The sequence below is a fragment of the Balearica regulorum genome, chromosome 2 (assembly GCF_011004875.1).
Source record: "Balearica regulorum gibbericeps isolate bBalReg1 chromosome 2, bBalReg1.pri, whole genome shotgun sequence".
NCBI lineage: Eukaryota > Metazoa > Chordata > Aves > Gruiformes > Gruidae > Balearica > Balearica regulorum.
In genome coordinates this window covers 115,611,763-115,635,334 of record NC_046185.1, presented here as the reverse complement: position 1 = coordinate 115,635,334, position 23,572 = coordinate 115,611,763, and the positions used below count along the sequence as shown (strand labels likewise).

The 23,572-nt window shown below is 36.9% G+C and overlaps 1 protein-coding gene across 5 annotated transcripts in view; it reads right to left on the bottom strand.

Annotated features, from left to right (window-relative positions):
* Positions 1 to 23,572, bottom strand: part of SEPTIN7 (septin 7) — a 283,522-nt gene that overhangs the window by 46,551 nt on the left and 213,399 nt on the right. For 3 of the 5 annotated variants that reach the window (XM_075745448.1, XM_075745450.1, XM_075745446.1), the window contains exon 2: positions 16,417 to 16,519. In XM_075745448.1, coding sequence (XP_075601563.1) covers positions 16,417 to 16,426 — 10 coding nt within the window. In that variant the 5' untranslated portion in view covers positions 16,427 to 16,519. The remainder of the gene's footprint in view (positions 1 to 16,416; positions 16,520 to 23,572) is intronic. The other 2 variants (XM_075745447.1, XM_075745449.1) reach the window with 1 other exon arrangement.

Genomic DNA, 23,572 nt, shown 5'->3' with positions numbered 1-23,572 from the left:
ACAGGTAGAAGATAGCAGCATGTAAGATATGGCCCTTGATCTTCCATTCTCAGAAGCATAAACATAATCAAGGCACAATTTAACTAAAAAGTCATATATTATCACCTACAGAAAGAAAGATAGTCGTCTTAGTTATCTTAGTCTTCTTAGCTGGGAAATAAAAATTTCTCAGTTGCTTATTTCTCCTGGTTTTTAGGGAGGAAAAAACCCCCACAAAACCAGACATCTCATTTAAAAGCTTATCACTGTATCAAGAAAATCCAGCTGAGTTTTTTTAAAATCCTTTTGCTCTATATGTAATAAAACCTATCATAAAACTTCAGCTACGAAGAGGCTTTATGTAAAAGGGCAAAAGGAGGGGCAGTACATTGAGACTGCAGTTCATCACAAGTAATGTAACGCTGTGTATTTATGCCTCTTCATAATAAATAGCTAACATTTACTGCGGTGTTCATGTCACTTAGACAATACTGTCAGTACTAGTATATGCACCAGAAATACCTTACATGAAAAAACAGGTGTTTTAGAAAGATAGACACTTCATAGGGAAAATTCTCAGGAGAGGAAATACACACTAATTACTGCCAACCTAAATTTTGTATATACACCCATCTCTATAAAAGATACCACAATCTTCGATATTTCTAACTGTGTCTAAGTTAATCTTTTGTCTTTTCTGTAGAGTTAAAAGTGCTATAGGCTCTCAAATTCTTATCCAGCAAGAGTCAGTCTCAAGCTTCATCTAAAGTACCTTGACAGTAGGTGGCAATAGACCAATGTGTCTACCTGAAGAAACCAAACAGTTTTTAAGGTGTGACACTTTCTAGGAAGTACTGACTCTTCTAGTTCCCCTGCAAGGGTCTAGTTCTCAGTAGCTGGGAAATTAGCAAGCAGCTTTCTTCTCCTTACTAAAAACCTACAAAAAACAACAAGAAAAAAGCAATACCAAAAAAATTCTGCCACTTTATAACTGAGTGGACAGGGAAGGTGGCTCTGGGAAGAGAGGGTAACTTCAAGAGGGAGCATTCCATAAAGCACAAATATCAACAACACATAAAACAAGTTATGAAATGCCTCCCCAAAACCACAAAACATAGTCTGAGGCTAGGGCCCTAACCTTAGTACTTATTTTTGCATTCGGCAAGTCAAGGATAACCTAACCTTAGAAAGACATATCTAAATTAAACCACTCAGAAACATGCAAACAAGTAAAGAACACATCTTTAGTGAAGCATGGTTGTTGGGCTTTTTGTTATTATTAATATTGTATTGTAATAAACTAGTTATTTAAATATTAATCATATTCAACATTCATGAAATTTATTTTGCCTTTTTTTTAAGCTGACCACAACAGTCAGTTAAGTCAGTAAACACAGTGATGACAATCATAACCTTATTTGAATAAGCAGAAAAAATTCTCTGCATCTGCCATCAGTTCATCTCACTAGTAACAGGGAAGCCTTTCTTGCCCCGCTTTCCGATGGCACAAAAATGATGAAGTAACATATGAGTTTTAAAATGCTAAAGGAATAAGATATGAACTACAGGTTTACTCATTAATTGTAGGATCTTTTCCTTAACAGTTTATTAAAAAAAAAAAAGACATACATCAATAAAGGTCTTCACACTCTGCATATTCAAATTAGCATAATTCAAATAGAAACTAGTGACTGATTATATTGCATATAATGACAGTTCTTATCTGAGGCACCCCTATTTAATCTTTGGTTAAAAACCTACTTTTTAATAAAATATTCACAGTACCTGGTTAACAAGAAACTGAAAATGGCCTAACTTCACCTGATTAGCAACTGCAAAGCATGTCAGAACACAAATTTAGCCAGAGAAAAATTCTAAAGGGTATTAGATTCACAAAGATTTCAGAGTCTTTTCAAGCTATCAATAACATCTTCCATCTTCCTGAATTCTAGTTCTGGTTGAAATGGTATAAAAGCATTTTTGTAGGTCAGCCTTTTTTGAGGTAAAATGAAACTGCCTAAACGGTAAAATGAGAAAGCTGAATGGTAAAAACTCCTATGTAGCATCTCATCCATACGATGAATCTCTAGATTATAATGTTGTCTGTCTCTGGAAACGCTTCAACTATCACGTTAATGTCACAAACTGATTCAACAGAAACTGTTGACAGAAACTTGACAGAAAATTACTGACAAGTAATTTTAATAACCAGACTGGAGAACCTATGTTTCATCAGAAGCTCAAGAATGCAACAGATACCAGACTACTGTATACGTTGATTTATTTAATAAGACGTGCATGTGTTGGACCAAATATGCTCTACCGTACCTACAGTATTAAAATACGGCTGTGCAGTGAACATCAGCAGGATACTCCTGCTGGATTTGACCCTTGGCTTTCCACACAGTGGTGTACAGCAATAAAACAGCCTATAGAAAAATGAACCAACATTGTGCACAAATTCAAGATTTTGCTTTTTCCTTGCCTTCCTCCACTTAAAACCTACATTGCTTCCCCAGGTATTACGTAGCCATAGGTAACATAAAAAAGACCTTTTAGAAAACTCCAGTATCAAGTGACCCCAAGTACAAGGAAAAATAAAAAAAAATCTACCCTGAAACACAACTGCTCTTTCAACATGAACATAAAAGACAATTGCTCACTAACATTTTAAAAGAATTCAATAAGCCTTTCCAATAAAAGCTATGTACAGAGCTTAAAATTGTTGGTCTGACCAAGTGCTCCATAACAGCACCTTCCTCAAACACTCACAAACTGTCATCAACTGTCACTTCAAAATAGGACCTAGCTTATTTTATCTAATCTAATCTCCTTCTCCTGAGAAAGGACAAAAGCAGATGCCCAAGAAAAAGCACATGGAACTGCTTCAAACAGGGGCTGGACCAGATGACTTTGTGAGATTCCATCCAAGCTGGACTATTCCATGATTCTGTAAAAAAGCACACAAGCAAGCAGTGATATTTCCTTGAAATACCATTTATCTCCCAGAGTTTATAGCACCAGTTGACAGAGGTCTTTATTTTGACCTCTTAACAACATGCACTTGTGGGAAGTTACAAATAGTAAACAAGAAAGCAAGCATCATGTACAGTCAGGCCCTGATGCTAGTAAACTCAAAATTTATTTCTCAAAAACAAAAGGCACTGACTTCATCTAGCCACAAACCCTGAGCAAGAAATGGCTGCTTATCACTTATTAGCAGGAGGGCTACTCTGAAGCCATTTTTAAAAGAGCTCTGTAGACACACAGTCAAGAAACTGCAAGAGGCATGCAACTGGAGACCTCTTCATCCATCTTTACAGATACCAGCTTTCTCCAAATTAGTACCGTGCCATAATTTCAGCTACTGTCATTATGCTGATCCTTTTTCTGATTTACTGTATTTTCAACTTATTCTGCTGTGTGTATCCTTGCTTGGTCTCAGTCAGCCACTCAGTAATATTTAATAGGCATTAGAAAATAGAATTACAGCATTCTACACTGTGCAGCAAAAGCAAATTACTTCTAAGAAATTAAGTTTATTTTTAGCAAAAAAGGACAGAAAACTTCAGAAGAGTGCCAAAACTAAGGGACAAGAAGACAGATATATATAACCTAGAAGTTTGTCTATTGATTACATAGTATATTTGATGTTTTGAACTTGTAGGTCTCAAGTCAAGCTGTTGGAGTGAATCCAGAGGAGGCCACGAAGCTGATCAGAGGGCTGGAGCACCTCTCCTGTGAGGACAGGCTGAGAGAGTTGGGATTGTTCAGCCTGGAGAAGAGAAGGCTCTGGGGAGACCTTATAGCAGCCTTCCAGTACCTGAAGGGGCCTACAGGAAAGATGGTGAGGGACTCTTTATCAGGTATCTAGTGATAGGGCAAGGGGTAATGGGTTTAAGCTGAAGGAGGGTCGATTTAGATTAGATATCAGAAAGAAATTCTTTACTGTTAGGGTGGTGAGGCACTGGAACAGGTTGCCCAGAGAGGCTGTGGATGCCCCATCCCTGGAAGTGTTCAAGGCCAGGTTGGATGGGGCTTTAGGCAACCTGGTCCAGTGGAGGTTGTTCCTGCCTGTGGCAGGGGGGTTGGAACTAGATGATCTTTGAGGTCCCTTCCAACTCAAACCATTCTATGATTCTATGAAGTCCTCTCTAATTAGACAGGTGTATAAAAATGTTTTGCAATTAGTTGTAGAATAAATGTTTTGTTCTTAAAGTAGAAGCTGTTTTTGATGGAACCTCGAATAGTCCAAGTATCTGCAAAGTTCATAAAAATACTACCTCTAAGTCAGTTTTGTTTTAGTCAGTTATCTGAATGCTTGCAATTTGGCATAAATTGACCAAAGCAGATAAATTCACAGTCAAATAAAAATTAGGACACTGCCCTCAGTTCAAGCCACAGTCTAAGTATGTAAAAATCACATCCTTTTACTTATTGTATAGACTGAAATAGCTGTGATAATTCAAACAAAGTTATTGTAATTCAAGGAATACTTAAGGCTAAAATCTGGCCTGATCATCCAAGTCTCAACTCATTTCTTTGCATTCAGTCACTAAAAATGTCTGATCACAGAGCGACCTTGCTATTAAACAGTTCAACAACAGCAGGTAAAAGGACCAAAATGTACAGAGCAAGAACTGTATTTTAGAAACACAGTGTGTATTTCCTCATAAGTACAGGGATTTAGTCTTCCAATCGCTAGACTGCATTAGTCTATTGAGTGAATTAATATGTAGCGTGCATTACTGGATTAAGCTCTACCTGTACAGTAGAGAAGCAGGTATTGATTTTGCAAAATCACTAATAGAAGACATTTCCCTGCAGTGGTAATTTTTTAGCCTCAGTTACTCAGAAAGAAGTAGGAGACAAAATATACCTTGAAATGATCATTCAAATAAAAAGAATCATAAAACACCATACAAGAATAAAAATGGAAAAATTTCAGCACAACTTTACAGAAGTGAATGTAAAATGCTATTTATATTGATACAGAAATCTACATACAGGGGAGGATTTGGTGTAGCAGACAAGATCATGCTATTTAAGGTATGACTTTGCTAGAGTTTCACTGAAGTTAATCACCGAGCCACAAAATGGTAGTGCTGTGGAACATACAGGACACTTCACTTGTCCTGCTTGGGCTAACCCCTGCATTAGTCCCCTCATGCAGGCTTCACAGTACATGGAAACAAGGTGGTTAGGATTTTATTTAACACTTTCTTTCTGCATCAGAAGACTCATACTGACAAGGTTACCTTTGGCATTTTCAGAGCAAGAAGTGCCACACACTAAATATCTACAAAGAGACAATATAATTGCTTTTCATGACTTCAGTTCTGTTGCTGGGAGCACAGAAGAATGGTTAGCCACAAACCCATACGACCATCTCAAAGGTTTCTACATTCTCAGAGTCTTTTGCCAGAAATCTGGAGATACACGATGAGAATTCTGGTGACCAAAACATAGTAAGTTCAGAAGGGAAATCCCCCTAAAAATAATTACAACTAAACTTGAACACTATTTTATGTTGCTAAACTGTCTACGGGTCATTAAACAAAACACCATTGCACATTATCCAAGACCCAAGAAAACTGATGTTCAGAGTCGAGCTTGTCTTCAGGTCCTTTAAAGAGCTCCTTCTATTATTTACTTGTGCCATCCTACATGAAGACAATGGTGCTTTTACATTAGTTGCTCAAAGGTCTCTGACAGACTGTGCTGCTTGTCATGTAAAGCATTTACTGGAGGTGAAAAACAAAAACAAACCAAATCCTCTTATCAATAGCAGATGTAAAAAGCTAATACAGAAAACAGTGAAGCAAAAATAACAGAAAACTGACAATAAACTGTCTCATACCTTAAACCAAGAAAGAACAGATGGTAAGAGAGAATTACTGACTTTCAAGACAAATAAAGTTTACACTCAGAAAACCTACATCTCCTTTTTAACTCTGCAGCATAGGACAGAAACTTTAACAGTATCTCCTCCTCACAAAATCATGTAGAAGTGAAGGCAAGTTAATGGATCACAGTTTAATAAAAAGTAAATGTTTTACAGATTTATATCATAGGGTTTGAGGAGAGATTTATAGATGAAAGCTCAACTAGCTCTTTAGTAGAATATTGTATCACTGGTGAATCATTCACATCTTCATGAGACAACTTCAGAATATTCCCCAGATTAGGTCATTTGTAAGAAAAATCAGATTATTCCAAAAGAATAAGAATTCAACTACATTTGGTGCAATAGTTCAAAATCTTTTAATTTAGTGAACTGCTAGTCTGACTGGCAAAAACCAGAGCCTTGACAACTGGCAGAAGACATGGTCAATGTGGACCAAGGTAGTAATAATAATCAATACATGTGTGCAATGAATTCCCTTTGTTGCTTAACCCCATGCTGTTCAAGCTTATCAAGTGTCACCAACTGCTTATCTGATAATTATGATATTTTTCAGCAGTTGGTTCTTCATTTTAACATGTTTGTTAGCCTCTTCTGCCCAGTGCACCACAGACATCCAACACCTGCTTTCAGGCCACTGATTTACTACTTTTTAACCGACTTACCAGTAGAAAATAGGCCTAAGATTCAGGATTAGCCTACAAATTCAGAACTTAACATGTAAGGATTTCAGACTGTGAAACTGCTAATTTAAAAAGCACTGCTGTTTGCTGTTAGAGGTGTCACCTGGGAATGCTTCAGATTCTTTTCATATACTCAAGCTGTCACCTTATATAGACAGCAGCACCATTTCATGCATCCCAAGAAATAAAATACCAGAACCAGATGCTGTTAGAACTGACACTTGCTGCCGTTATCCACGTCGCGGTTATTTGTGTCCTTCCGTTGCGCTGCTTCTCATTCTGCAGAAGGCCAACAGTTAAATTCCCTAAATCACAGACTACTTCTTGCCCTTCTGGAGAAGCATCTGCCCCAGGAAAACCACTTGTTTAGCCTTCACAGCAGAAGTTGCATGAATGATGCACTTTTCATTAGCTTTGACACACTTGTAGTTTCGCTTTGTCGGCTTAATTTCTGGCTTAAAGCCTCATCAATGACAGAAGTCAAAACTTCAGTGATACGAAGCCAGAACTGCTTGTGAAATTAGGAAGTCAAGACCCTCCAACAACTTTCACTTCAAGCTTAATAAAGGGAAGGAACGACATTGAATGGCATCATTACAGACTTAATACAGCTTATATCAACACTTTGACAGAAACTTAGCACCATTCCAAGACAGACTGTAAGAGTACTTACATTTGTGTTCTTGGTATGCGTAACAGAAGTACCTACAGTGAAAAATCAGGATGGAAGTAAAGGCTGACAAGAATTCAAACACAAAAACTAATTTGATGAAACAGTCAGCTTCAGCAGACTCTCACCTCCAACCACTAATAAGTCCAAATATTCTGCTTTAAGTATTATATTATGGTATAACATAAAAAGTGTAAAAACCAGACAAGACTGGCATAGAAGTGAGAAAAAAAAAATTTCTTAGAAGATGTTCATTCTCTTTAATAAAAGAAATTCTAGACTCTAGGAGTATGGTATAAACTCTAATTTGTCAGTAAATGTGCTCAGAAGCTCAACAGAACAACATCCAAAACCAAAAATGAAACAGTTGTGTGCAATAGCCATACTACATACAGGAAAACACTGAAAAAAGGAACAAAATCTAATAGCTTCAAATGCATTCACAGTGAATATCTGAACCAACTATTGCAAAATCAACCAGGAAAACACGCATATTGAATCAGAAGAGCCACATTTAATGGGTGACTGTGGCTTTACTACAATTGGAAGTTTAGACCACAAATACTCCATCCAAGAATATCACTTTGGTTACAATATTAACCTATTCATCCATGAAATTGTCAGCATTCCTTGTCACAGCAAGTAAGCCTAACGTTTTCGGCCAACAGGAAAAGACAAGCAGTTTAACTCAAGCAGCATATTTATCTATTTAAAAAACTGACTCCTACTTCGAATCTGGCTCCACGCTTGTACAGAAGATGGTCCCAAAAGCAGACCTGCAGTAAACTGGCACCTGATTACCCAGGGCTAAGGAACTGGAAACAGTAGTAGTGTGACTTCTAATAGGTCACTGCTTACAAGACGTGTGACATTTAGCTCACACCCTACCATGCACCATGACAGCTCAGGACGATCTGTTGACTTTTGAAGGCAGAATCAACCAACTGTTGATCACCTGATAATCAATTGAAGAAGAATGTATCCGTTAGTTAGGTACCTTCTTTATGATGTTTAAGTTCACACATTATATTAAACCCTATTACATCTGAGCATCTACAAAAGCATAACTAGAACATCATATAGTGACTAACGTGTAACCTACAAACCTGTCACCAACAGGAACAAGGATCAGGTTCAAATGCGGATCTCACCGTAACAAACAAGTGTACTGTAATATATGAAATACCAAAAGAGTAACTGTGTGTTTGTGTGCATGTGCACACATATTCAGATGTGTAAAATCAGCAAGGACTTTTTTTTTTTTAGAAATAAAAACTGGTAAGCTAGGATAAGAAAAAACACCTAGAGCAAAAATATTTATGTAGTTAGAAACATAACAAAAGTTACAGCTGGCCTGAAGATAGCTAATACCATAGCAGGATTAATTACGTAGGTAAGTACTAAAAAACTCCACAAAGCTTAAAAAAAAGACACTGAAGATGACACCTACACAATGCAGAGTACAGTATCTTATTAGTTGGTTTTCATAAAATTCCCTGAATTCATCTATTAGAGATCCAGCTTTAAATACAGATAGAAGTAAAAGAATTCATACCATTTGTTATGAGAATGACAAGGAAATGATACACAAAAAGAAAAAAAGAAAATGTTTCAAACAGAATCATCACCTGGCTAAAGAAATAAAAGCCAATTAAGGTTACAGGCAGATTTTTGCCAAATTACGGCTTTATATCCACACACGTAGGTAGAAGTCTCTTCCCTCAAAAACCTTTGCCAGGAAACAAAGAATTTTAAAAGAGAAATTAGGCTCTGACCAAAATGCTACCACACAAGAAAAAGTTCTGTTTAGTTTAAATATAACCACCAAAGCTTTAAAAAAACCTTTCCTTAATTTTCAAAGCAATATTTTAATATAATAATACTTGGTACTTAAGGTCAGTTGTCAGAACTCAAGATTTGTATGACAGCAACTATCCAGTAAGAGACACCATAATGAAGTTGGCTTTCATATAACCTACTCAAGAAGCTCTGCATCCAAACAGTTAATAAAGAAAACAAAAACCCAAAGGTTCTTTAAAAGTTGTCCAGTAAGCACTAAAATTCCAATTAATGTTGTAGTTGCAAACATGAAAGCTGAGAATCGAAGAGCAATAATTTTAAATATCAGCTTCAGTTCTGGCCATTATAGTCTTTAAGCATCCTTCAGTACAAGTCTAAGCTACTGCACAGCAAGGGAAATGTTTAAAATGAGCTTAACAAAAATTAAGATTAAAAAAGTGTGGTGTTTTTTTTTTTTCCATATTGAATGATTAAAAACCACTACACTACAAGCAACTTGTGAGAGTATTTGAAGAGCTATGGTTTCTACATAAACTCAATTCGGTACACTGACTTTCCCCGACACTGTTTCAACAATAATACACTGTAAAAAGTTTCTCTTCCTCCATCAGGTTTTAGACTTTGTGCAGGTTTCTTTCCCCAACACTAGAAAAAGGCATAGGAAAATGCCACAAAACAGGTAAGAGCAGCAAGCACGCTGATAATCATATTTCCCTGTCTTACAAAGAGGGAAAAGAAGAAAAAAACCCACCCATAGAACCAAAAAAGAAGTATGAGAGAAAATTTTCCAACTGAAGCTAAGTAGTCACATGAATCTATACTTCAAGCTCTCACCTGAATAACTCGGTGGAAAATCATGCACTGCAGGCCACTAAACTCACTGTTAGATTACTTGACCATCCACATCTTGAAGAGATATTCACTTTTCCACAGAAAAGACTTCAGAGTTCATCTATTCTGCCTTCGCAAAAAACCTTTATCAACTTCCTTCCACAAAATGGAGTGATATGTTATTGGTGAGGCATTACTCCATCAATAAAAATTACTCCAGAGGAATGCGTCATCTCTAGAAATACCTTGGCTCTATTCTGAGTTCCACTAGTTTTCTATTCCTTTCATTTTTATCTCTGCCAATTCTCACAAATTCAACATATTTTGCTTTGGCATGTCCATCAGGTACATGTAAGTATTAAGCTATCAATTTTAATATTCTGCAGACATCATCACTGGAACACATATCCACATAACCAGTACATGAAAGGCAGTAAATTATTTTTAAGGTTACAATATTCTTCAAAGAACCTTTCTTATTTCTGTACTTCACTGAACCATGGTAACCCTGCCAACAGAATACCTACAACTGAATTTTTTTTTTTTTTTAGTTTCCTAAGGGAGCCGTATCTGCTACACAACAGCTGAATCCCAGACTACTACTTTTCTTTATGGAAAGAGTACCCTGCAAACTGAGAGAGTGCTGTCTAATCTGGCCCTGGCTCACTGGCACAGCAGTACCGCAGGGGCAGTCACCTGTCATGCAAGTAGCTCAAAATGGGTTGCAGCCAAGGTGATAGCAGAGGATGAGAGAATTAGAATTGAGGTATTTTGAAGAAGGGAAAAGGAGGCAGGATGCATTCAAGAAATAAAAAAAGGCTTTACTCATTCTTTTCCATAAATGCTTTTCCTTTCTAAGAGGTGTATACGGTCTTGGGTGTACACTGGCATACACAAGGAAAAGCTCCATAACTGATAATGCAACAATATAGCCCAGAGAAGCTGCGAACTGACTGGAAAGGTCAACACTCACTTCTTTTTTCCTCCAGAAAGCATGTTTTAATTTTATTTATATGGTAATAGAGCCTAGAGACCTCTAAAATAATGGCAAAAGTTAGGCAACGGATACTCAGCAGTGATACTTCACAGAGCCTAAGAAGCCACGCATGAAGGTCACACAAAGGCCAGACAAATGCTCAGATACTGTGTAGCAGGGACACTACAGAAACCTTTATTAAGAAGATTTCCAAACATAACAGGTCAACAAGAACTGGGAACATCCCAAAACGGTTTCTATTAAATTGTACTGCCCATCCACAGGTTATTTTTCACTTAAATATTCTTCCTATCCTGCCATATGCTTAATGATTTTGTTCCTGGCTTTAAAATTGGGAAGACAGACTAACAAAGAACAAGTAGCTATCAACATCTGAGGCTCTTAGTACCACTGGTTGGCTTGATAAACTGCCCCAGAAAGTGAACAAAAAAGGCGTAGTTCTAATCAGAACACGATCCATCATCAGAACATACCAGTATCAAACCAGTCCAAGTCTTCCTCAGTGAAAGATAAAAGCGTTTTAAAATCAGAGTGTGCTTTTTCTTTAACATAACTTTAAGTCTTGCAAAATACAGCCCTTTCCTTTGTGTCCATGCCAAAAATCCATGTTTAAACCAAAACATTTGAGTATGCATATAATTACAAAAGAGACACTATGACAATACTGCATGACATTTTCCTTTAAGTTGTAATCTACAGGTGATCTACAAGGCTAAAGCAACAATTAGAAAACAAAACAGACAATTTACTATAGGAGAGGTTTCAAAACAGCTTTTACAGTTGAAGCTGCCAAACAGTTGTTCAAGAAATAGGAACTGTGTAGAAAAGCCCTCTGGAAAGTCATAGAATGGTTTGGGTTGGAAGGGACCTCAAAGTTCATCTAGTTCCAACCCCTCTGCCATGGGCAGGGACACCCTCCACTAGACCACGTTGCCCAAAGCCCCATCCAACCTGGCCTTGAACACTTCCAGGGATGGGGCCTCCACAACCTCTCTGGGGAACCAGTGCCAGTGCCTCACTACCCTCATAGTGAAGAATTTTTTCCTAGTATCTAATCTAAATATACCCTCTTTCAGTTTAAACCCATGACCCCTTGTCCTGTCACTACACTCCCTGATAAACAGTCCCTCACCAGCTTTCCTGTAGGCCCCTTCAGGTACTGGAAAGGCTGCTATAAGGTCTCCCTGGAGCCTTCTCTTCTCCAGGCTTAAAGTCACTCGACTGTAAGTGTTCTGCACTTTGCAAATCAGATTATTTGAAATAAAATAAAATTTAAATGTCCAACCTCTAATAAGGCTCATGAAGCCTGAACACCTTAAAGTATATAACTCTAGAAAAGCCACCCCAAAATTATTAAGTACATAGTCTATAGAATAATTTTTAAAAATTGTGACTTTGCATCTCCTTGGGTGTTGGTTCAAATCACATGTTACTAGTGTAATTTCAATACAAGAACAACAAAAGGGGACTTCCTGATTCGGTGTTTAGAAAAAAAGGCACACTAAAAAGCAACGCTGTTTGTTCCAAACCTCACTATACTAAAACAAGAAAAACACATGCCCACTACTTAAGCAAGTGTAATTATATTAATAAGCAGACATAATTACAATTTCACAATTAAGATTTTCTTTAACTGTGAGCTACTAACCATAGTAGTATTACTTCTGGAAGTTTTCTTTTCTGAAGCATCTGACTTAGGCATGTACTTTCCTCCAAAAAGCCTATACAGCAGAGAAATACAGAGACTACACTTTGGATTTCAAACAGACCAAATATTTATGTCGGGTTCTCAAATGTTTCAACAATTATCTTATACTTGAAGAGATTACACAAGATCATGAAGGAAGTGATCTACGGAAGCAAATTTGACATTGTTTTCTACTGGTGAGCTTTCATATTTCAGATGTAGAATCAGTTGCTTTAAACTGCTATTTATATGTCTTCTTTTTAAAGCATCAAGAATGAAGTTCAGTTTAATGCATCTTTCCACATACTTTGTCTTATCCTCAGAGGAGGAGCTTAGTTTTTATTCTACAAAATCAAGTCATTTCAGAAGTAGTGTGATTTAAATTACCAATTAGCCTTTTAGAATATGACTAATATGAAATTCACTGTCTCATGAAGATTTTAAAGATATATCAGTGTCCAATGACAATTAGTCAATAAAGAAAACAAAGGGCTACCTCAGTCTTCAACTTCTTAAGAAAAGTTTAGAAACACTACCAAAGGAAATGATACAACTTAGAGAAAACATAAGTAACAGTTAATGAGATCGAGACCTTGAAGTGTTTATTATAGCTAAATATTTTGAGTAAACCCAGTTCCTATTAAGGTTAACTTTTCAATGATTCTTAAAACATTAAATATGAAAAGGATACTTTAACATCAACTTTCTATATTTACATGTGTGTAGTTCATAAACACTTCACCCCTTAGTTATATTTAATGTAAACACCAGAACACCTGGAAATTAGCAACTATATTTACAGAAAAGACTTCACTAGCATTATACACCTCAAATAAAGCGATCTTACTGAGTCCTGACTCAAAGAGCAAGTTACAGGACAGAGCACTGTCCACACAGCTGTAAATGGAGCCACTTCCAAAGCAATGCCCCTGACCAGCTTAGATCAGCTCAGATATGAGCATCCATGTCCTGAACCTTCTCCAGAAATCATATTCTAGGCTACTCAACAACTACTTGGCCTTATGCACACTCAAATTTAAAAGCCCTCTCTCCAGCTTTGCTGGCACAATAGAAATGCAGGACACAAGGTGGTTTCACCACACAGTGCTATGGGCAACCCCATCATCTCCAGGGCAATGACAGTAACTTGGCAGCCTGGGGAAAATGCATTTTATGGAGTACATTCATACTTTATGCACAGAAAAACTGTAAGACTGATCTCCCTGCAAAAATTCTTACTGGAAACAATGTCAGATCTGTGGAATGCTGTACTACTTCCTCAGTGACAAGTATCTTCCATCATTAAACTGAAAACTGAATTGTTCCTACAACAGTCAGTACACCTGTACAACCATATTGGCATGTCTCTCCAAAACACTGGTCCGGTGACCTTTGACTATTACACATTTCAAGACAAAGAAGCCAGATATCACTCCATGAACATCTTTTAAGTTTAACCAATAATTCCAGACTAAACGGACAACTGGAAAATAATTGCTATACAAATGCATCAGCTGCAACATCAAGCCTTACAAACACCTGAAAATAGTTGGACACAGAGATTACAGATCCCAAACATAATTTGTTTCCTTCCTTTTATCTGTTTAGCAACCACAATTATTGGCTTTCTCATTTTTCATTTCAGAACAAACAGGTAACATACTGACACTGAAGAACCTGTAAATAAAACATAGCCAGCAGACTAGTAATCGTGCCATCTACAGCAAAAGGCAGCCATGCATGCATGGTTACTGGTAGGAGAAAGAGCAAGCAAATATTTTAGATTATCTGCAAGAGATGAAATATACAATATTCTTATTCAGCCAGCACTGACCATATATAGATTAGCACTACATTCTAAAACTTTTAAGTTTTAATAAATAGATTATAGATAATTCTCTTTACTATTACAGAACAGTATAAGGTCAGCGAAAGACCTCAAACCAAGTCAGAGTACACTATCTCAAAGGATGAACACCGCAATAGATAATTACAATTCTAAGAATCTAACTGCACATGCCAGTACAATGTTTGCCAACAAGTGCTCCGTAATACACAATTTAATTTTCATATTTAAAATACATGCATCTTTTCAAAGCATACTATTAGCAGACACATCACTTTGAAGTCCCAGAACAAAATCATTTCTCTCCCCAGCCCCTCTCCAGATGTTAGAGTACTAAAAGATCAGCTACCGTTTTGTTTAAATACTCACTTTCAAATATCTGATTTCTATACTATGGGGGTTGGAAGGATAGAATTAGATGCATTTTTAATTTAGAAAACTACTGCCAATTCCCCCAGTAAACTTTCAGACAATGGCACAATTTCACATGCAAATGAATTAAGTCTTAGTAGCAAGTACAAAAACATTAAAAGTAAAACTAGTAGCAAGATTTTCTGATCAACATCTCATTTTCAATCTAATTTTGGACCAACTTTTCTTCTCCATAGCACAATTTTCTACAGTTCCCCTAAATGTAATTGCTTTAGGCTGTACTACAGGTAAACATAAGAACACCAAGGTAATTGTACACGCTGTCTCCAGTTCTAATACATCACTACATCTACTACTTGTGCTTTAAGTGACTTGCTTTCTGTGAGAATGAAACTCAAAGTACAAATTATACCCCATTCTAGAACAACACTTTCTAAAGACAGTTGTCTCCCTTCCTCCTCCCTTTTTCCTGTGGACAGCAGAAAACCAAATTTTATTTAAATTTAAACAATTTTGTACCAAATAATGAATTATGTACTCGGATGCAAGATTACAAAGGAACCTGTAATCAAGTTCCAAAAGAAGAAAGTAACTCTCATTTTAAAATTCTTACTCACTTTGTAATCAAAAGAAAATTATAAGTGATCTACAATGAGTTTTCACCAATTTGACCTTGATTTCTATCTCTGTCAATAGTACTATTACATAACATGCTACACGTACATAATGACTGCACTAGATATCCACTGTATTGATGACAAAACATCAAAGCATTATCAAGCTAACTAAATTACAAGATAGAGGTAGAGATCGACAAAGAGACAGTTGGCTATTATGAAACGCTTTTATTATTATTATTTTAACCATTAGCACGTTAAAGCTGAGTCACATATCCGGTATATACGTATCAGTTACACAAATGTACCCAACCTGAGTAACTGTCTACTATCACACAAGTACTCAAAACGGGGGGCGGGGGGTGGGGGGGAGGAAATCGGATGTCCTAGCAGGACAGATGACAATTTGGGTCATCACTGAAGCCTAAATGAACTGTTCTGCAAGGCATTATTCATCCATACCAACTATAGTTTCCCATTCTCTGTAGTCCATAGGGAATGCACTGTTTACATTTGGTTTTCTTTGCAACCATACAAACTAGAAAGGTTTGTTTAAATGAAAGCTTTCATTTTATAGCAAAGTTTTGTGGCCACAGAACTGCAGGATATACAGGATCCTGCTGCCTGGTTATGTGCAAGGAAAGATTCTAACTTTACTTTTGGATCCCAGTTTGCCATATTGCACTCACAACTGTAAAAGCAGTTCAATTTTTCTATTCAAATGAAAATCCAAGTTCAAATTACTACTATTATGTCATACTCACAAGTCACATTTTAGCCTAGATCCACACCAAACTTTTTTCTTAGGCTATATGAAATATACAATTCTTATTCCTTACTCATCTCCTCCTTGTCTACTTGCATATGCGACAACATGTTCTTTTTAAACGCTCTAGATTTAACAGTGTAGAGGAGGAAGACCCATATTTTTCTCATGAGATCACAAAAACCCATATTTACATCACCATCGTAGATTTTAAGAACTACATCTTCAAATAATCACCACTCAAAACAAAGAAAGAAACTTACCTACTACCATGAGTGTGAATTCAAATCCTCTCTTCACAGACTTTCGGTAAACTTGATTTGGAAGATTTGCAAACCCCACATATCCTTCAAGGTTCTTCTGTTGCTAAGGCAAGAGATATTTGGGGAAAAAAAAAAAAGTTAAAATAAAAGCTTGTAAATTCTTACTTTGCTTACTTATTTTTTAGTTATTTAAACGTTCACTTCATTTTCATATTTGCAGAAAGGCACTACCTACCCAACCTCTCAACACCCTACGTTGTCTACATCAAAGAATGAACTGCAACAATAAATAAGAAAAAAATTTTTGTTTGACTGGATAGCCAAAAGATTGGCATAGAAAGTTAGCTATGCTAACAGTATTTTGAGTACGTACAATTACCACATTATGACTGTGCAAGCACAAGAGCATACAAGCACAAACAGATTAAAATATAAGCAACTTTGTTGCAATGCCCATTTAAAATGCAGTCAAGTAGTATGAGCATAGCTCTCCTGTACTCCTGAGTCATGGTGGTACTGATTCAGTATTAGAGGGACTAAGTTGACACTCCCTTCTTCCAGGTCACACAACCAGAGGCCTTTTTTAGTACCTCCATAGTACATCTAGATCTAGAACCTACACTAACGCAGCATGCATCGCAACAAACCCTTCAGAAAGGCAAAACTTCAGTTGCCTTGTACTTTAACTAAGTTACTCAAAATATTGCCTACTACAAAAAGAGATGAGAATTCTGGATGTTAGTCACTACTCCTCACCATGCTAATGAAAATGTGGAAGGTGCTTAAATGCTTCTCCCTCATTGTACTAGACCTGGCAATTCTCCAGCGATCAGGCATGCTACTTTTAAACTGTTCCTCCAGTAGAATCCTAGAAATGTGTTTGATGTCACGGTAGGTCTGAGAATCTTCTTCTAAGACAAGACAGTTTAGTTCTTTTACAGAGAATATGAAAATACTTTCAGAGACAACTGTCTGAAAGCAACACAAGGTCCTGTTTCTCATGAGGAATGACTTCAGCCTTTAAAACCACAGGCTTTATGTCCACCCAAAGTTGAGAGTATACGACCTGATACTACCTCAATTTCAGAGCTTAGGAGTTATGCACATCCACAGAGCTGTCTACAAGTTTGAATTCCCCTCCTAGTATTATCTTCAAGAGGATAGAGGGATTCTAAACAAATTTAAAAATCTGTTCTACTAGTGGCACTATTGCCTCAGAACTTCTCTGTAAGAGTACAGTTTATTTACATTTGATAGGTGGTTAACTTATGCTTATTTGGATGTTTTTCTAAATACTGAATCAACAGAATAAACTTATTACAGTAATAACTCTTAGAGTTTAAAGAAAACTCAAGTTTTTTAAAATTAAAGCAAACATTCCTTGCAAGGATATAAAAACCACTAACCCTTTTAAAGCATTGAATGCCAGAAGAACTAGCCTCTTTGCAATCCAACTGCACTAGTCAATGAATCAACTCCCTGCTTTCAAGTCACATAACTTATTTCTCCATTTGCCAAACAATTATTTTCGAGCAACAGTACTCTCCTAGAAAGACATACTATGCTGGTGCTATCAAATTTAAATAAATCCAAAAAGTCCAAACTTAGCAGGATTACTTTGGAAATATAGATTTAATCCTAGTGCAATTATTATCAGCTCTCATTTAGTGATAAAACACAGTATCAATTCTCCAAGTTTAAAAAAGGCAGTATCTCTGAACTCATAAACTCATACAGAATAAGAGAGGAACATCTAAGGATAGCCAGCTAAAGCTAGATGTTATGGCTTCAAGTTCAAATACACACAATACAACAAATGTTATTACTACTTTAAATGTAGGAATGTTTGCCTTGTGTCATCAAGAAACTTCTTTTTTTAAGATGCTTTTTGTTTCATTTCAGCCTTAGGTGCAGCAATAGTCTCAACTGAAAGGTCTCAAAAGGACAAAAAAAATAACCCAGGAATTTAAAAATCCAAGTATGTTTAACTTTTCCAATCTACTGCCACAGCTACATGTGAGGAATACAATCCATCACATTCTAAAACCCTGAACAGGAACCAATGCTTCAGAGGTATTACATGACATACAGGTGGGTGCTCTTTAAGATATTAAAGAGCTCCTTAACAGTGCAGGTTCTTAATAACTATTAAGGATATGCAATTGCTATTCATCCTACCAGATGTAAAATATATAATCACAGTCAGACACTCTTTATAGTTCTACTTGTCAACCACCTGCATCTTTTAATACCTACATACCTTTCAATATATGTCATGCTTAGCAGAAACAGCTCCGCTCCTCATTCAATCTAGGTAATACTTCTTTTACTTAAAAGAATAGGTTTAAATGTAATTCTTCTTTTAAATTAATTTTATTTCTCTTCCCTTCCCCTTCACATATAGCTCCACACTTACTCTGCTTTACTACTAGGAACTTTAAAAATGCTGAGTATGAAATGCTAAACAAGAATAGATGGCAACTTCTGGGCTGTTTGCTCTGTTAAGTGGGTCTATAGCATTTACATCCACAATTTTAGAGAATGAAATATAAATGTTACTAACTAGAAAGATGTATGAAGTGTTACATTTGACATTAATGCTGTATTTAAAATGAGCATTTACGCTCCATAAATCAGATGCCAGATTCAGATTTCTGGTGCACCAATACCAATTAAAATCGGTGCTTTCAACATACTGATTTTTGAAAGGCTGCATTTGTTCACATTGTGCTACATCTAAACACACTGAAACAAACTAGAAATTGAGTTTCTTCAATTCCTGCAACAGCTTTTAAAAAAAGGTAATTATTACTCTTTTTGTTGAAGCATTGAATTCTACTGTATTGATCGCGGTGCCAGGTGAGATCTCACGTTTCTAATACTTACAACAGCTTCCCCTTAACTTTTATCCCTTCCTGATTTTCAACTATCTGCTACCTAAGCTCAGTTTCAGTTCACCTACCAAAACATTAATGCTTCTTCTATTTCCACAATAGCTATAATACATCTTTATCAAAGTAATACTTACAGCTACTTTGTAAACAACACATTTCCATCATTTCCAGTGTTGAAGACATCGATAGAATACATCCAAAAGTAGTCCAGTAAAACGATGAATTTGAACCATTGCAGCAATGAGTCCACACAGGTGCAGCAGCAATCCAAAAAGAGAAATAGGAGTGGTGTGAGGAGAGAAAGAAAAGGAAAAAGTTACTTACATTTGATCAAAGTTACCCACAATATTTTTAATCTAGTATGCTTAGCTTACAGCGTTTCATGCCACCTTAGTGTGCTTTGTATGTGTGACAGCTTCATTTCATGATAATACGCTACATGACCTCCACGCCATTTAATGATAAATACAGGTAGTTTACTCAATAGTTCTTTTATATTCTAGTTATTCAGCATGCTTTTTGTTTACCATATGCTATCTGAACCTGTAATAGTTTCAAGGGCATTTATTTTCTGAGGTGCTCGCCAGAACATGTAATCTCATTTCACCAAGCTACTGCACAATATTTTTATTTTAGAGTGGAAAGGTACAAAGATCAAAGCCATCATCATTGTGTCTCAGGATTTTGTATTTATGTATCACTATACAGGCAGTAAACAGTGTCAATTCACTTCATTTGCAATACTGAGCATTGCAAATACTGCTGCAAATTTGGGCATAACTGTCCTTGTTGAACAGCCAGAAAATAAAGAACAAGTTAGGGGGCACAAGTGTCTATCCAGCATCACCTAATGCTGTGGATGACAAGATACCTATGCTAGTTCTCCAATATGGCACTTAAAATACTTTAACTATAAACCCATATCAAAAAGACCTTTAAAATGTCTGTTTTTCACTAAACATCTTCCTGTACTTGAGCATTTCAAGACACAGATACAGAAAAAGATTTTAAAAAAAAAATCTCAATACCAAGTTCTAAGCCAGCAGTCAATGATGCTTCTGAGCCCTAACACCCAAATTTTTAAATCAATCCCATACTCCCAGAGGTTCAGAGACTATTTTTAGGAAGTTTACACTGTGATGGAGACTACAGTTCAAAGTGACACTGAAGTCCCCTTCTCTCTGTTTCTACCTAATGGGATATGAGCCTTCTGTTCTTACAGTCTCCCTCATTCTGTCAGCATCTGGAGCCACAACAATTCACCACACTGGATACTTCACTGCTGCACCCTTCTGGGAGGACAAAAAAAGCAATGCATTGCTGATCAGTTCCAGTCCCAGTCCCTCCCCGTGCCCTGCAGAGAGGTGGCACAGGGTGCTCTATGTAACTTCAGGAGGATAGATGCACACGCAGCAGAACTGGAGCAAGCTCCACAGGCTGCAATACAACTAATACTGCAAATCTTGCAGCAGTATGAATGCCCAAAAGTTTTTGTATCAACCATCTTACAGACTATATTACTGTAATTTATTATGTTGCACATCACTACTTTCATCTTTGAAACAAGATAGCGTTGTCAAGCACAGACAACTTCTACATCAGTTCCCCAAATACACAGGAGGGCCTGGTTCCCTAGTTGTAAACAGTCTTATTATATTAGACAGCATGGTTTTACAACCATCATCCAGCGAGAACAGCCACATGGACCAGACCAAAGTTCCTGCCTTCAACAGCGGCGAGAAACATACACCTAAGGTAGCACATACAACTGAGTACACAGCAGTATTTCTCTAAACGCTTCTGTAGCCACCAAAAATCCACCTCTCCAGCATTTCTAAGATGGGGGAATTTTTCCACCTAAATATCATTTGATTGATTTCTCTTCCATGTACTCTTCATGGACATTCTTCTTAGCATCATGTAAATGGAGCATCCACAAAAGCCCCTGTACCAAGGACTCCTCCTGATTACCTGCGCATTGCCAAAGGGCAGACTTTATCATTTCAAAATCACCACCTGTTAGCTTAATTGCTGCACAACACTATCTGTGTTGGAAAACAGCCTTAATAATCTTCATTGAAAAGAAGCCATTTCATGCCCCTGATCACCTCTGCTGCTCTTCCATAACACTCTTCTAGCTCTGTAGTCTTCCAGAGAGATCAGGGTGAGAGCTATATACAGCATCCAAGAGGCAAAACAGTCACAGATCCACAGTCTGATGATGTAGTATCTTGTTCTCTATTTCTATCTTACTGATTCCCAACATGCAACTTGTTTTTTTAACTACTCGTGAGTACTGAGCTGATGACACTGTGAACTGTACACAGGCACAAGACCTTACTCCTGAGCTTTAACAGATGTTCACAGCTAATCACTGAGCATACAGCAGTCCGCACATACATCACTTTACATTGACCTATACTGCATTTTAGCTACCATTTTATATGAAGTCTTCTAACATTTTTAAGTCCTGGTAGCTGTTCATCATCACTGCTCTAACTCAGCACAAATGAAGGCAAGCCATACAAGCAATTACAATTTTAGCCTTAGCTGACTTTTGATGCATTCACTCTGTACACTCTGTTACTTTAATGTAGGTCTCCCCAAGCAAAATGTCAAAGTCCACATAAAGCAGCTGCAGAGCTGGCATTTTTAGATCCCTCGTATGAACCAATGGATTAATAGCCAGCAGCAAGCTGCTGTAATTATGCAAATGAGCAAAAAGAGAGAAAGGAGGCACCATCAGTGGCTTTCCAAGGAGTTTTTAGAAAAAACACAATTAAAAATCGCCTTTTCCTTCTTTTCTATCAAGTCTATCTATCACCTCTGTTATTGCCCAGACACCATAATTTACATTTATTCTGTGCAGTGTCCAGGAACAATAAATCTAAAGTCATTTTTTAGGTAATACCATCAGGGCCAAAAAGATGACAGTCTCTGGCATAAGGTCCATTGTCTGACAAAACAGGACACCTTAACTGTCTTATCAAGAGGGGATGCAAATCCAAGGTGGCTAAAGCCATTTTTTTACCTCTACTATGTCCAGCTTGAGAGTTCAGCTCACACTCTACACAGCTAAGTGCAGCTGCTGTGTGCTGGTAGTAACCTGTTACGTGACGTTATGAAAACACTTCAAGGATTTATGACCTAGCCAAACTAGCAGCAAATATTAACAAAGACAGCTGGAGAGAAGAAGAGAAAAGCAGTTTGACATCGGGGGAATCACTGTTCTTTCCAATCAAAGTTAGCTTTGGAGCTTTTAAATCAAACTTATTTTAAAAGAAACGCAATACACTTTTCCTTAGTGTCCTAGGATCCATTATTTTTAAAAGCCTCCAGAAGCATCACAGAAAAACCAATAATTGCTGAAATCTGACCACAATTATAAGCAACACAAAACAATCTTAGAAAGGGCACAGATCCCCATTGCATTAGGCATGCGATAGCAATGTTACTTGTCATCAACGACGAAAATAAAAGGTGATCATTTTTAAGTTTTCACACATTTGGACGAGGGAGCACATTCTGAACGTATTTTTTTCTACAATTTACATTTGCTGTGGAGTCAATTTGCTCTTGTAAGATACCTAGACATAGGGCAAGTTTTCTTTATACACAGTTTACTTTGAAAAGATGCCAAAACGTAAGAATTTCCACCTGCTCTAACACTGATTTCAATAAAGCTAAAATAATCTTTTTAGAACTTTTAGCTAATTTCTGCATACTCTTTAGCCACAGTATTCCTATTCCATTTCCTACCATCATGCTACGAGTAAGATCAGTTTAATAGAGTTTCTAGTTTTATATAGAAAAAGACTAGTTATTCTATAAAACACTGTGTACTTACATTTCCTCCAATATATCTGACACGGTAACTTTTTATTTTCTTCTTTCTAACAGTGCTAGCTGTTTAAAGTCTCCACATCAGCATCTAGAAGCCTGCAAGGCCTAGGGATTTACCTTACCAACATCTCCAAAATCCCTAAAAGCGTTCTACGCTTTAACAAAGCCTGCATTTTTTCCAATTTTTACTATGGAGGCAATACATAAAACATACAGCTAACACATATCCCCATCTTGTCCTGCCACATCCCAGAGGCAGATAGTACCTGCACGTCTTGCAACTGACAGTTTTTGTTTCCACATTCTTAGAATAGGAACTTTACATAGCAGTAGTTAGTGTAGCAATGCTTCTACAAACCCTGATAACTTGTTATTATAATAGATTAAGATACATGCAATCCAAATTAAAAAAAAAAAAA